The sequence below is a fragment of the Talpa occidentalis genome, unplaced genomic scaffold (genome assembly GCF_014898055.3).
Source record: "Talpa occidentalis isolate TD23 unplaced genomic scaffold, MPIMG_talOcc4v2.1 talOcc4.10, whole genome shotgun sequence".
Taxonomy (NCBI): domain Eukaryota; kingdom Metazoa; phylum Chordata; class Mammalia; order Eulipotyphla; family Talpidae; genus Talpa; species Talpa occidentalis.
In genome coordinates, this window is record NW_023600993.1 from 57,977,421 (window position 1) to 57,991,300 (window position 13,880).

At 41.1% G+C, this 13,880-nt stretch overlaps 1 protein-coding gene across 11 annotated transcripts in view; it reads right to left on the reverse strand.

The window, feature by feature from the left end:
* PKD1L1 (polycystin 1 like 1, transient receptor potential channel interacting) overlaps nt 1-13,880 on the reverse strand; it is a 181,015-nt gene that overhangs the window by 127,051 nt on the left and 40,084 nt on the right. For 10 of the 11 annotated variants that reach the window (XM_037501593.2, XM_054695734.1, XM_054695739.1 and 7 more), the window contains exons 9-13: nt 8,469-8,642; nt 6,507-6,626; nt 5,859-6,027; nt 5,108-5,347; nt 3,056-3,188 (exon numbers count right to left, since the gene is read on the reverse strand). In XM_037501593.2, the coding sequence (XP_037357490.1) occupies nt 3,056-3,188; nt 5,108-5,347; nt 5,859-6,027; nt 6,507-6,626; nt 8,469-8,642 (836 nt within the window). The remainder of the gene's footprint in view (nt 1-3,055; nt 3,189-5,107; nt 5,348-5,858; nt 6,028-6,506; nt 6,627-8,468; nt 8,643-13,880) is intronic. The other variant, XM_054695721.1, reaches the window with a different exon arrangement.

The window sequence follows — 13,880 nt, forward strand, 5'->3', positions numbered from 1 at the left end:
CCGGCAGCCTCTGCAGTGCCGGCTTGATCCCCAGCCACCTGCGAGGGTCCCACATGGCGTGACAGACCTCTCCTGCTGCCCGCTGCCCCCCTCAGCAGTGTATTTCTTCGTCAGTCTGCCTGTTCTGCTCTCCACTCTGGCTCTGGTGAATTCTCTCACCCTCCCGTGCTTCTGACTGTACCCAGTGCTTGTATAAATAAATAAATAAATAAATAAATAAATAAATAAATAAATAAATAAATAAATAAATAAATAAATAAATAAATAAATCTTAAAAAAAAAATTACACTAAAAATCCCAATCTCTAATAATAAAAAATAAACTACAAAAAAGGAACATAACCATATTTCAAGCAAATAACAAAAAAGAAAAATGTCTTTCAAGTGACTTTGAAAGATGAGGTCATATTCTCAGGGCAAAAATAACTACAAATAACCCTCTTTAGTTGCCTAAGGGTTAAGTCTCAGCACTATCACCTCTATGGCCTGAGTTCAATCCCCGGCCAGGGAGCTGACCCAAATACGTCTTATCCTCTACTCCCCTCAGTGGTACATAGATCCCCTCCACTCTGTTCTGCTCTCCACTCTGTCTCTGGTGAATCCTCTCACCCCCTGCACCTATGGCCTACATCCCAGTTCTTCTATGCATAAATAAATCTTTAAAAAAAAAAAGACATACAAAACAAGTGTTGGTGAGGATGTGGAGGAAAATGAACATTTTTATACTGTTGTTGAGTATGTGAACTGGTGCAAAAAATAAGAAAAGCAATCTGAATTTACCATTCAAAACTAAAAATAGAAATATCATATGATCCAGCAAGCCCACTGTTGGGCATATATCTACAGAATATGAAACCATCAATGAAAAAAAAACAGGTTCCACAATGTTTTCAGCAGTATTATTACTTATAATAGCTAGGACATGGAAGCCACCTGAAAGTCTGATGCATGATTACATGAAGAAGATGTGGTATAGCCACACCAAAGAGTATGATATAGCCATACGAAAGGATGAAATGCAGCCATTTTCAACAAAATGGAGGGAATCTGAGAGAATTATGTGCAGAGAAGTCAGAAGAATAAAATCATATACTGGACAGTACATAACAATTCAGTAATGTTAAAACAAAAACCAGTGGACATCAATAAATGTCCTGGGGTTAAAAGGGAGAGGAGAAGGAATGGGACTAGAGGACACAGGGATGGTTGTGCGAAAAAACTAATATTCACGGGGAATTACTATTTTCTAAAAAAGAGTTTTTAATCATTTCAAACTTGCCTTTATCCCTTGATTTTTCAGATTGTTCGCTATGAGCACTGTCCTTTTATGTTTTGTCCCAAAGGTCATCAATTTTACAAGAAACTTTACAATGATTCTCAGGAATGGCTTATCACTTAGGATACTTTATTTTTCTCCCTTAAGAAACTTTTTTTTTGCATAAAAGAACTGAGGTGTAGGCCAGAGGTGTGGGAGGTGAGAATTCACCAGAGTAGGGAGCGGAACAGGACGATCTACTGAAATGCACTGCGGAGGGGAGCAGCGGGTAAGACAGGAGAGGTCTGCTGTGCCATGTGGGTCACCTCCCTGGCTGGGGATGAAAGTCAGGCTGTAGTGCTGACAGTGCTGAGACTTAACCCCTAGGTCACCAGGGAGGCCCCAACCTTAGGAAACTTCTAATAAAAAAAAAAAAATTAAAGACCTTGAGTTACCTATCCTTATAATTAAAAAATATAATTAAAATGAAAATGAAGGGGCCTCCATGGTGGTGCAGGCGGTTGAGTGCTGCGCTATGAAGCTGTCCACAGCCTCTGCAGCACGGGTTCGATCCCGGCCGACTGGTGAGAATCCCATATTGCAAAGCAGACCTCTCCTATCTCGCCCGCTTCTCCCCTCAGCAGTGTATTTCGTCAGTCTACCTGTTCTGTTCCCTGCTCTGTCTCCAGTGAATCCTCTCACCCTCCCACGCATTTGGCCTGTACCCTGGTTCTTGTATAAAAATAAATAAATCTTTAAAAAAATAAATAAAATGAAAACAATTGTTTACTTTGAAAAAATGACCCCAAATCACAGTAAATAGTTTGAACCATATGCCAGCATTGATTCTCAATCTTTTAACCCAGGAGAAAGCTGTGTCCTGTGGCTCAACCGAAGAGCAGCATCAGATTCAAGTTTAATCCTCCACCCTTGTCCTTACTACTCAGTTATTAATTAATTATTATTAATTATTATTATTATTAATTACAGTTATTAACCCTGGGTTCCTTGATTTGTTTTTGTGCCTCTCCCTGACCAGAGAACTCACTGTCCTGGGGCACAAGACTGCCATCACATCATGCCTGCTGACCTAGTGGGTATGTGTGGGTCTTGCTTGTAGGACTCTCACCCTCAATCTGGAGCCCACACAGCCAGCCCTGCACATGGGGTTCCCAGTGGCCACCAGACCTTTTGTCTGGGCTACCTGATTCCCATGACCACATCTGGAGCCAGAGTGTCCAACCCCAAGACTCCCAGGGGCCCAGAAATCCCAGAAAGCATTTTGGGAAAATCAGCCAAGTCACAGGTTTTTATTCCCATGTGCCATTTGCCACTTTGCCCTGAAAAATAGCATTTGCTCTAAATCAAAGGCCTCAAAGGAATAAAAGAAATGAAAAACAACTCTATTTTTCCCAACCCACGGTAGGTACTCAACAAATAAGTGAACATTTCTTTTCATTTTATCACATATATTCAAATACACCTTTCTCCTGAAAGCAATACAGTTCTTTTCACAAGGAATTAATTTTTTTTAATTGAAAAAAGCATAGTGTGAGTTGTGTTAATACCAACGTATCAGGAGAATAAAGACCAGATTCACACACCAGGAACCAGGCTTCTATCTGTGCTAGGGGCTCTAGAGAGGCTTTCCCTGCTCAGTTCATGCACCACCTCCAGCAGCCCTCACAGCTTTTGCTTCAAATGCAGCCTCATTCTCCAAAGTTTTCTTGTTCTGCACTGAATCTACCTGGGAGAAAAAGCTGGCATAAGCCTGATGAATGACTCCCAGGCCCATTCTTACCTGGATCCTCTCCGGCCCCATGTTTTTGACAGGGGGTGGCTGGCAGGGCTCCTGCACAATGAAAAGGTGTTTTCTGAGGGACACGGTGCTGACGTTGTTGAAAGCAAGGACCTCCACTGTGAATTCTCCTTCCCTGAAGGGGAACAACACAGAGAAGTTAAGAGACTGTTGTTGCTTTGTGTTCACCCTTCCCACTTCTCTTACCTTCCTAGACCTGTGCAATTCTAAGTTTAAGGTGGGAAGACAGCCCACAGGTGATAAGAGACTTGGCCCTGAGCTTGATTTCCACAGAGGCTCTTTGTCCCCCTAATAGAACACTGTTCATCCAGTGTGAGTCAGGACAGGTGGTGAAATCCCAGACCGATGTTGCTGCCATAGAAGAAACAATCTTCCATATCAGGTATTATTTTCCTCCTTGGGAAACCAGCCTGTGGTGATAGCTTGACGCACGCCCACCAAGGGAGACTGTGGGGCACCCTGCATGTGGGACATCCCTGACCCATGATATGGGATCTCAGCATGACCTTCTTGTTCTCTTTTCTGATCCATAGATCTTTTTTCCTATTGCACTTCTTAGGCTCAGGACAGTATCACAGCCTTGGAAGGGGCAGCAGTTTTTGCTATGGAGTGCTGTAAGGTCTGAGAGGGGTATGCCAAGTGGTTCCTGACCCAGCAGGTCATGCCTATTTTGCAAATGATGAAAATCAGACAACACATTCAAGACTTCTGAATATAAGACAACACAGTCCCCAGCAGAAGACCACAATTTGAGCTCAAGGATCAGACTATCAGTTGCTATCTGAGAGTGTCAGCAAAAATGGCAGGATCTACTGACCAGAGTGTGAGCTATGAAGTCCTTCTCAGGTTCTCCAGTGGTTGAAGAACCCTGAAACTCAAGAGAGCATGGAGGGGGCACAGAGCAGTCCATGTCCACAGGGCAAGAAAGGGCTCCCTGAGCTTCATGGCACATTCTCAGTTGTCCAGGCCTTAGGTGCCCACCTGAGAACCTTCCAGCCTGCCTGGGTACTGTCACTCAATTCCTTCTGAAAGGCACAAGCTATTCTAGTAGAGAAGCTATCAATCAAGAGCTAGTGATGAACAATTGCGATGCCCCTCAGGTCAAGGGATCACAGGTATGGAGCTATTGGTTCTTGTTAAGGGAATCCTGCACTGAAAGCCATCTGCAATCTTTCCTGATGCCCTGGGCCACCTGGGCTTCAATTTCTGGATAATTTTGCACACTAGTACAAATGGCTCATCTGGCCTGAGGCTCAGCCTAGACAGAGCAGCCACTGTTAGGACTGGCTCCATTCCAGGACTAATCCCTACCAGGGAGGGCAGTTAAGCAGCAATGGCCAGGCGGCCCAGACTGGGATCAGGTGACCTTGACTGGTCTGCATTTCAGCACCTCTGAACCTTGAGAGGTGGTGATTTGGTGTATAGCTATGTTTCCTGCAGACATGCCCATCTCCAGAGAAATGTAATGACTATTTCGGATAAAGACAGGCTACACACTTTCATGGTCCTCCACAATGTTTCATCTGGGTAAACAGAGGGTGCAAGACAAATGCTAAACTCTTCAGAATTACCAAAGACCCTTATAACTTTCCCCAGAAACTTTATCTGCCACCCTCCACTCTCATTCCACATTCCTAGCATCATGACAGTTATTCCAAGTCTTGCCAGGTGTGGCTAGTGGGTTTCAGTGTATCCCCTTGGGCCATTGCCTAAGCTCCCTTTGGCAAACACCTGATCAAGAGTTCATGTCTAGTGCACCATGTGGATGCCACAGTGAGCTGGTTGCCCAGCTTTCCAAAGAAGAATGAACTGTTCTGTGCAACTCCTCTTTTGTAGCACAAACCTGTCTGATTCCCCAATTGCCACCCCCAGACCATGGGTTCCTGAAGAACAACAATTGGGTTTTGATTTTCTCTTTTGAATATCTGTCATCTGCAACTGGAAGGCAGGTAGTGTGGAGACCCAAGGGCTGACACCTGGAAAAGCCCATTCTAGCCATGGTCTGCAGTTTCACCTGTGCCCAGAGTGATGTACCTGCTATAGACATGACTGGTGGAGCTGCTCCCCAGGCTGACAACACCATCGCCAAAGTTCCACAGGTAAGCCACATCAGTGCCAAAGTTGATTCTGCACTCAAAGGTCACACTGGCATTCACTAATGCTGACGAGGTGGATACCAGTCGGTTGGCAACGATTCTCTTCTGTACTCTGATGTGACGGGGCTCCGAAACCGTACTGCTGACCCCGTTGGAGGCCCTGACCATCACAAGATACCTGGGGGAGGGGGTGTGAAGGCAGATGGAAAGGATGGAATAAGGTGGAGAGATTGTATACTGTTCACATGACTTCGCAGGAAAGGCAGGGGTCACAGTGGAAGGGGAGAGCTCATTGGTATTTCACTTGAAGGAATTATAGAACCCAATGATTTCCATCCTACTGGGGAAAATGAAGAATACTTTCTGACCCACCCTTCTTCTTAATTTAATTAAACTCTCAGAGCTGTGAGGTAGCACTGTTACTCTGCCTTAGATGAGGTATTTGCTTAGGTCACATTGGTGGCAGAGATGGGATCTGAATCTAGGATTGTCTAATTTCAAAGCCTCACCCTTCTACCTAGTTCAGGCTGAAGAGACTGAGTCTTCTTTCCTAAATCTACACACTCCATTCACAAAAGTGCTTGGTGGCACTGAGTGTGAGTGTGACACCTTAGGTTATTTTAGTGGTAGCACGGGAATCCTCACCCTGAGCTAAGCAGCTACCCATCACAACAATCAATTTTACAGACCACTTGGGAATGCTGAATCTTTTCTTGATGTTGCTTGTAGTTGTCCTCACTGGTGGACCATTTCCAAAATACCACAAGAACTCCAGGCGAGTTGTTTCCTTGGTGATAGCTGTGAAAGTGATGTCAGTGTCTGCAGCAAACACAGTTCCAAGTGTGTAGACAGAGACAGCTGTGACAAAGGGAAGGGAGGTGAATGTTTCAGCAAAGACGGCCTGAGAAGTTAGCCCCTCACCTTCCCATTCATTTGTGTTGTGTGTGAGCATGAGGACATCCAATAGGAATGTGCACAGGGCTGCAGTGGTAGAAATCTAGGTAAATCGGGCTCAAGACCAAAGGCCATCAAAGCATAGCTCTCATAAAGTGCTAAGGCTGTCTACTTTGGGGTTTAATTGAAAAGATAAGGTATGAGGGAACTGGTAAATGAAACTGTAAGTGAACCCACTTTTTTATACATTTACATTGAAACCTTGATATATATGATTTCTATAAAAGTCCTAGAATGAATAGCAGATGAATACAGAGCTAATTTCAAGGGAAAATAGACTTAGAAGAGCTCCTCACAGAACCTGGTGGGTTTACAGTCTTTGTCATCTCAACTGGCTGACTGAAGAAGATTTCATTAAATCTAGATTTAGTGTTTATACTTACGTTGCATCTGATACCAAACAGTCATGCCGGACCAAGCCTGACTGTCACCCCCTTGGGTCTGAGATCTAAAGGACACATTATAGGAAGAAATGGATGGGAAATGATGCATTACAACAGTACCTGAAATGAAAGAAACAAGGCTAAGGGGAAATCATCTTAAAGTGAATTCACTCATCTCATATAGTACATGGTCAATATTTTCCCAACTTTTACTTTCTGTCCTTGAATGCCAATAAATTTTAAAACTTATTGTTTTGAAATCAGACTGACCTAGGAAACATAGACTTTGTCACAATTTATCTCATTAAAATTTTCTCTAAACATTTCCTCTATCTCTCCCAAGACTTTACATAGGGAGTAGGTTTGTTTTTGAAGTATGTTAATTACTTTGGTAGATGACTTGCTTTTAAAGGATTTCTCTAATGTGTGCACTAGGCAGACTTTCATGTGCAGTGGTTCTAAACAGAGCACATCAGGAAGCCTCAAACTTAAATCCTGTGAAACACAATGCTAAATGTTGCACATATATGTGCATACCAACACACACATGCACACATACATGCATATAGCTGGAAGACAGATACCAAGTATCTGGGCAGACTCTAGAAGAACTAGGGCATCTAGGAAGATGTAGAATGACTCATTTATCAGAAACGGATGTTAACAAAGGAAATAGGTTGTAAAAAATGATTTTATTGTTGTTCTACAATATTTCTCTTTATAAAGAGAAAATTATATAATTTTTTATTTATGTTTATAAAATTATATATAAAGAGAAAATTTCTCTTTATAAAGAGAAAATGCTCATTTATAACAGTGATAAGATAGAATGGATATTTTGCTCTTCATCAGTACATGAGAATTTCTGAAAATTAAACATCCCATCAATAAGAGTGATATCATATCACAATGTCTAAAACATAATTTTAACCTCAGTCCACTTGTCAAACAACGAGGAACCACCATTTGGGGATTTCCATAGGCTGCCCAGTAAAGGATATGCGTCTGGCCCTCAGTTCTAACTCATGGCCAGGAACCTATGGGGTGGGGGCTTGTAAGGCCCACATTGTCACATTGCTTAGACAGTCTGTTTATTTACTCAAAGTTTAGAAAACAACGAGCCAGTTAAAAAAACCCTCCCAGGTATGTTTTATAATGTCTTGGATAAAGATTTTCTCACAAGGTTAACTTCATGGAAAGCAGTGTGTGGAATCGTCAAAAAGACTTTCAAATGGATGGCTTCTTTGCCCACCCCCCTCCACACCCCTTTTTTTCTATATCTGGGAAATATAACTCAGACTCCCATCCCCTTAGCCTGAATACACTGGGATCATTGTTAGCACTATACGGGCTCTGTCGTAGCCTGGTAGCACTCTTGTTCCACGTGTTCTGATATTCTGCTGGAATTTCCTGTTTCCTCCTCACTAGATTTGAGCTTCAAGTTCATCCTTTAAAAACTGAGGTGAATGGAGCCCACCTCATAGGTAGTTGGGAAACTATAGTTAGGCTATGGATTCCTTCTGCCTCTCACCTCTGTGATTGACTTATTGCCCCACTGTCTGCCCACACTCATTTCTTTACAGCCAACTCCATCCTCCAGGTCCCTCCCAGATGCCACCTCCTACCTCAAATACTCCTTATCCCTGCACCTACACACATGCCCGTGCCCTACAATCTCCCAGCCACGTCCTTCTGAAGTTAGCTCATATTTCTCACATGCATATTTTAATTACTTTATTAGATTATAAATTCCTCCTCACTAAGACATTGTATGAGTTCACCTTCATCCCCCTCAGAGCATACTACAATGAAATAGATATTTTCTGAATGAGAGAGAAATAAATGAAGATTGTTATATATCTGCATTTGAAATTATTCTAGCAGGGATGGTATAATAACAGTGGAGTCATGCTTCATTGATAGTTGAGGTCTTCACACCCAGACTCTGGATGTAGGTCTTACTTTTCTCATCTGAGGGGGAAGCAGCAAAGACAAGATCTTCATCCCCGTGGACACTGCTGGAATTCATGTATACAGACAGAGCCACATGGCTGACTTCCACATAATAAGGCCCAAGCTCCACTTCAGTTTCATACAGCTCATTATAAACAGCTGCCTTGAGCATATAGACTCCTTCTAGAAGAAAGAAGAAAGAAAAGAAGGAAAGAAAGAAAGAAAGAAAGAAAGAAAGAAAGAAAGAAAGAAAGAAAGAAAGAAAGAAAGAAAGAAAGAAAGAAAGAAAGAAAGAAAGAAAGAAAGAACGCAAGCAAGCAAGTACGCAAGAAAGAAAAGAAGAAAGGACATTTGATGAATTGTTAAAAATCATGAGCAACACTTGACATTTGTATAATTCTTAAGGTGGGGGTGACTCATGGCCACTGACACAGCAAAAGTGATTTTTCTTATCTCTTACAGTAACAGGGCTACTTCATGTCTCATGGCCCATGCTGTCACATAGAGCTCCATACTCAACATACAGTTTAATGGTCTACTGTCTTGAAATTCTTAATAATTTTTAACATGTTTGCTACATTTTCATTTTGCACTATTCCCTAAAAAGTATATAAACACTCTTGTGAAGTGGAAAGTATTCAGAAGCATGGCAATGGATACATTGGTCATCCTATAGTTAGACAAAAACAGACAAAACCTTAAATAAAGAGTCAAATGGAAATATGTCAAAAAACTGTTACGGCAGACTGCAAAATGGTACCAAACTTTTACCTTGTTTTCACTTCCTTATAATACATCTGTAACATAATTTTCCTCTCTTTAAGTAGAACTTATTTCTCCACCCCCTGCTTGGATGCTAGTCTGGCAGCCAAGGAATTTGAGAAGTGCTTGCATATTTGAGTTTGCTTGAGTACTAGCTTGCTTGTCTCATTTGCTTATAATAATCCCTGCTATTGCTCCATGCGAGTAAACTTGGCCAGTCCATTGAGTGGCAAGAGATGTACAACTGACTCTCCCATAAAATCTGACCAATAGCTGCCCCCACAGGAGAGAAGCCACCTTGCTGGCAACTGGTTGAAGATGCATGAATGAAGCCATCTGAGAACAGCCTAGAGAATTTGCAGCAGACAGCGAAATAAGCCAGAAAGAAAAAGAAAAATACCGGATGGTCTCACTCACAGCAGGAATCTAGAAAACCTAAATAAGGGACCAGAAAAAAGAATAACTATAAGAAAGAAAAAATCAAAATCAACAAACAACCATAAACCAGAGACACACTAGCGGGGGGGTGGGTGGGGAAAGGAAGGGTTGGGGTCAAAATAACGGGGGTGCAATTGTATGGGGAATATAAAATTAAAAAAAAATTAAAATGACATAAAACAATTGAAAATAAAGGGATAAAAAAGATAAAAAAAAGAAAGAGAGTGACAGAGGATAGTGAGAGGAGAGGAGAGAGGAGACGAGAGGAGAGAGAGACAGAAAGACAGAGAGGGAGGAGTCAGCTGACAGCTGCAAAGACTCAAATGTAGCTTCCCTGTTGTGTGAAGTTCTAGCAGTTTTGATACAATTGTTGGTCTGTGAAAATTCCCTCATTCCTACTTATTCCTGGATCCTGGCCACTTGCCTTATCACTAATTGTTTAGTTCCCTGTTCAAAAGACCAAATGCTGGAATAGCATTGAATCTGTATATTGCTTTCGGTAGGATGGCCATTTTGAGGATGTTAATTCTTCCAATCTATGAGCAGGGGATGTCTTTCCATTTCTTTGTGTCTTCTTCTTTTTCTTTTAACAGTGTTTTATAGTTTTCTTTGTATAGGTCCTCTACCTCTTTTGTTAGATTTATTCCCAAGTATTTGATATTTTTTTGTTTCAATAATAAAAGGGATTTTTTTTTAAAATTTCTTCTTCTTCAGATTTATTGTTTGTGTATAGGAAGACTACTGATTTTTGCGTGTTGATTTTGGATCCTGCCACTTTACTAAATTGATTGATTAGTTGAATTAGTTTTTCTGTGGATTTTTTGGGGTTCTTTATGTATATTATCATATCATCTGTAAATTGTGATAGTTTAACTTCTTCTTTTCCTATTTGGATTCCTTGTATGTCTTTCTCTTGTCTTATTGCTCTGGCTAGGACTTCCAGTATTATATTGAAAAGCAGTGGTGAGAGTGGACATCCTTGTCTTGTTCCAGATCTTAATGGAAATGCTTTCAGCTTTTCACCATTGAGAATGATACTGGCTGTTGGCTTGTCATATATGGCCTTTATGATGTTGAGGTATGTTCCTTGTATCTCAAGAATTTCAAGGGCTTTTATCATGAATGGGTGTTGCACTTTGTCAAAAGCTTTCTCAGCATCTATTGATACTATCATATGGTCTTATATTTCTTTTAAAAATTTCAATGACATTCTTCAAAGAAATAGAGCAATTATTGATGGAATTCATATGGAATCACCAAAACCCCCAAAAAGCCAAAGCTCTTCTGAAAAAAAAGAAGGGAATGGCGGCATCACACTCCCAGACTTCAAACTCTACTACAAAGCCATAATCATCAAAAGTGCATGGTATTGGAACAAGAACAGACACACAGACCAATGGAACTGAATAGAAAACCCAGAAAGAAACCCACAGATTTATGGTCAACTAATATTTGACAAAAGAGCAAAGAACATGCACAGGAGCAAAGAAAGTTTGTTCAATAAATGGTGCTGGGAAAACTGGGTCGCTACATGCAAAAGAATGAAGCTTGACCACTACCTCACACCATGCACAAAAACCAACTCAAAATGGATTAAAGAACTAGACATAAGACCTGAAACCATAAAATACATAGAAGAAAATATAGGCGAAACACTACGTGACATGCACCTCAAAGACATCTTTACAGACACATCACCCAAAGCAGTGATAGTGAAGGCAAGATAAACAGCTGGGACTACATCAAATTAAAGAGCATCTGCACAGCAAAAGAGACAATAACCAAAACAAAGAGGAAACCCCACCAACTGGGAGAACATTTTTGCACACAACACTAATGATAAAGGACTGATCACAAAAATCTACAAAGAGCTGATGAGACTCAACAAAAACAAAGAAAATAATCCAGTCAAAAAATGGGCAGAAGAGCTAAAAAGAAACTTCTCCAAAGAGGAAATGCAAATGGCCAACAGGCATATGAAAAAATGTTCAACATCAATTGTAATCAGGGAAATGCAAATCAAAACTACAAGGAGATACCATCTCACACCAGTGAAAATGGCACATATCAAAAAAACTAGCAACAACAAATGTTGGTGAGGATGTGGAGAAAAAGGAACAATCCTGCACTGCTGGTGGGAGTGAAAACTGGTCCAACCACTATGGAGAGCTGTGTGGAGATTTCTTGAATTACTAAACATAGAGCTTCTATATGATCCAGCAATTCCACTCCGAGGTATTTACCCAAATGACACAGAAACATTAATTCCAAAGGGCACCTGCACCCCTATGTTTATAGCAGCACTGTTTACAATAGCTAAGCTATGGAAGCAACCCAAATGCCCAAAAATAGATGACTGGATCAAGAAGATGTGGTACATATACACAATGGAATATTACTCAGCAATCAAAAAAGATAAATACATGCAGTTTGCAGCAACATGGATGGAGCTAGAAGGGATCATGATCAGTGAAATAAGTTAGAAAGAAAAAAAAAATACCAGATGGTCTCACTCATAGCAGGAATTTAGAAAATCTAAATAAGAGACCAGGAAAAAGACTAATCAATACAAAGTAAAAATCGAAATCAACAAGCAACTATAAACCAGAGACGCACTGCGGGGCAGGGGGTGGGAAGGGAGGGAGGGTCGGGAAAGGAAGGACTAGAGTTATAATGGGGGGGGGGTGGAATTGTATGGGGAATATAACCAAAATGAAAATGCATACATTGTGCAAAGATGAAAAAAGATGTAAGAATTACATAAAATAAAATATTTAAACAAACAAACAAAGAAAAAACCTGTCTCCTCCAAAGTGTTTGTCTGCAACCCCCTAAGGGCCTCCCTGATGGCGCAAGGGGTTAAGTTTCAGCATATGAAGCTATCTGGAGCCACTGCAGCATGAGATCAATCCCTGACCAGGCAGGTGGCCCACATGGCACAGCAGACCTCTCCTGTCTCGCCCACTGCTCCCCTCAGCAGTGTATTTCAGTAGATCTGCCTGTTGTGCTCCCCACTCTGTTTCTGGTGAATGCTCTCACTTCCCCCCACCCCCACACACACCCCTGGCCTGTACCCCAGCTCTTGTATGCATAAATAAATAAATCTTTAAAAAACAAAAAAACAAAATTTGCAGCAGAAATAAACACATAGCTGCATCATAAGGTACTATATTTGGAGTGACTGGTTACATAATAATGTATTACCAATACAGTTCCCTTAACTGGGAAGAATCTTTAATAATACTATAGTCTTGATCCCCATATAGTATTTTTCAATTGTACATTTTATTCCCAACTTTAAAATGGCTTGGTAATTCCTGATGCTTCCTAGGATACAATCCTTAGCTGGGCCTCATCCTTTGCTGAGCTTATCCCACTTGCCCACCTGGTTTCCTCATGTGGAGCCAGGCACTAACCTCTATCACTAATCTGCACTGTGCAGTGTATTCTTCTCTCCTTACAATGACTTCATCCAGCCTGCTTCCCTCTACCTTGATCCTCATTTAATAACCTAGACAGCAGGAGTGACTACCTGTCACTGACCACAGGTAAGGAGTTGTGTTTCCTTTTCAGGATTCACCACACTGTCTTCTTGTCTCAAAATCTTAGCACAAAATATTTAATATTCATTTTATATATATATATATTCATTTTATATTCATTATATATATTTTTTTCACTATATATATATATATATATATATATATATAAAAGGAATATTTACCAATGACCAATCAAGTTCTACAGAATGTAAAACTGAAGCTCAAAGGCCTCCCTGGTGGTGCAGAGGGTTGAGTGCAGTGCTGTGAAGCTGTCCGCAGCCTCTGCAGCGCAGGTTTGACTTCCGGCCAGCCAGGAAGAGACCCACATGGCCCGGCAGACCTCTCCTATCTTGCCCGCTGCTCCCCTCAGCAGTGTTTTGGTAGTCTTCCTGTTCTGCTCCCCACTCTGTCTGGTGAATCCTCTCACCTTCATGCACCTCTGGCCTGTACCCCAGTTCTTGTATGCATAAATAAATAAATCTTTAAAAAAAAAAAAACACTGAAGCTCAAGGAGGTTATGTAATTTATCCAAAGCAAAGAACATACAATCATTTCTTAGGAAGTTAAGAGCCCTTACTCTCTCCAAATGTAATTTTTGCATCCAGATTATATAAATCAATATATAGATCTAGGGAACATTGCAAGTATTCCTGTAGTAAGAAGCAGAAAAGAGAGAATG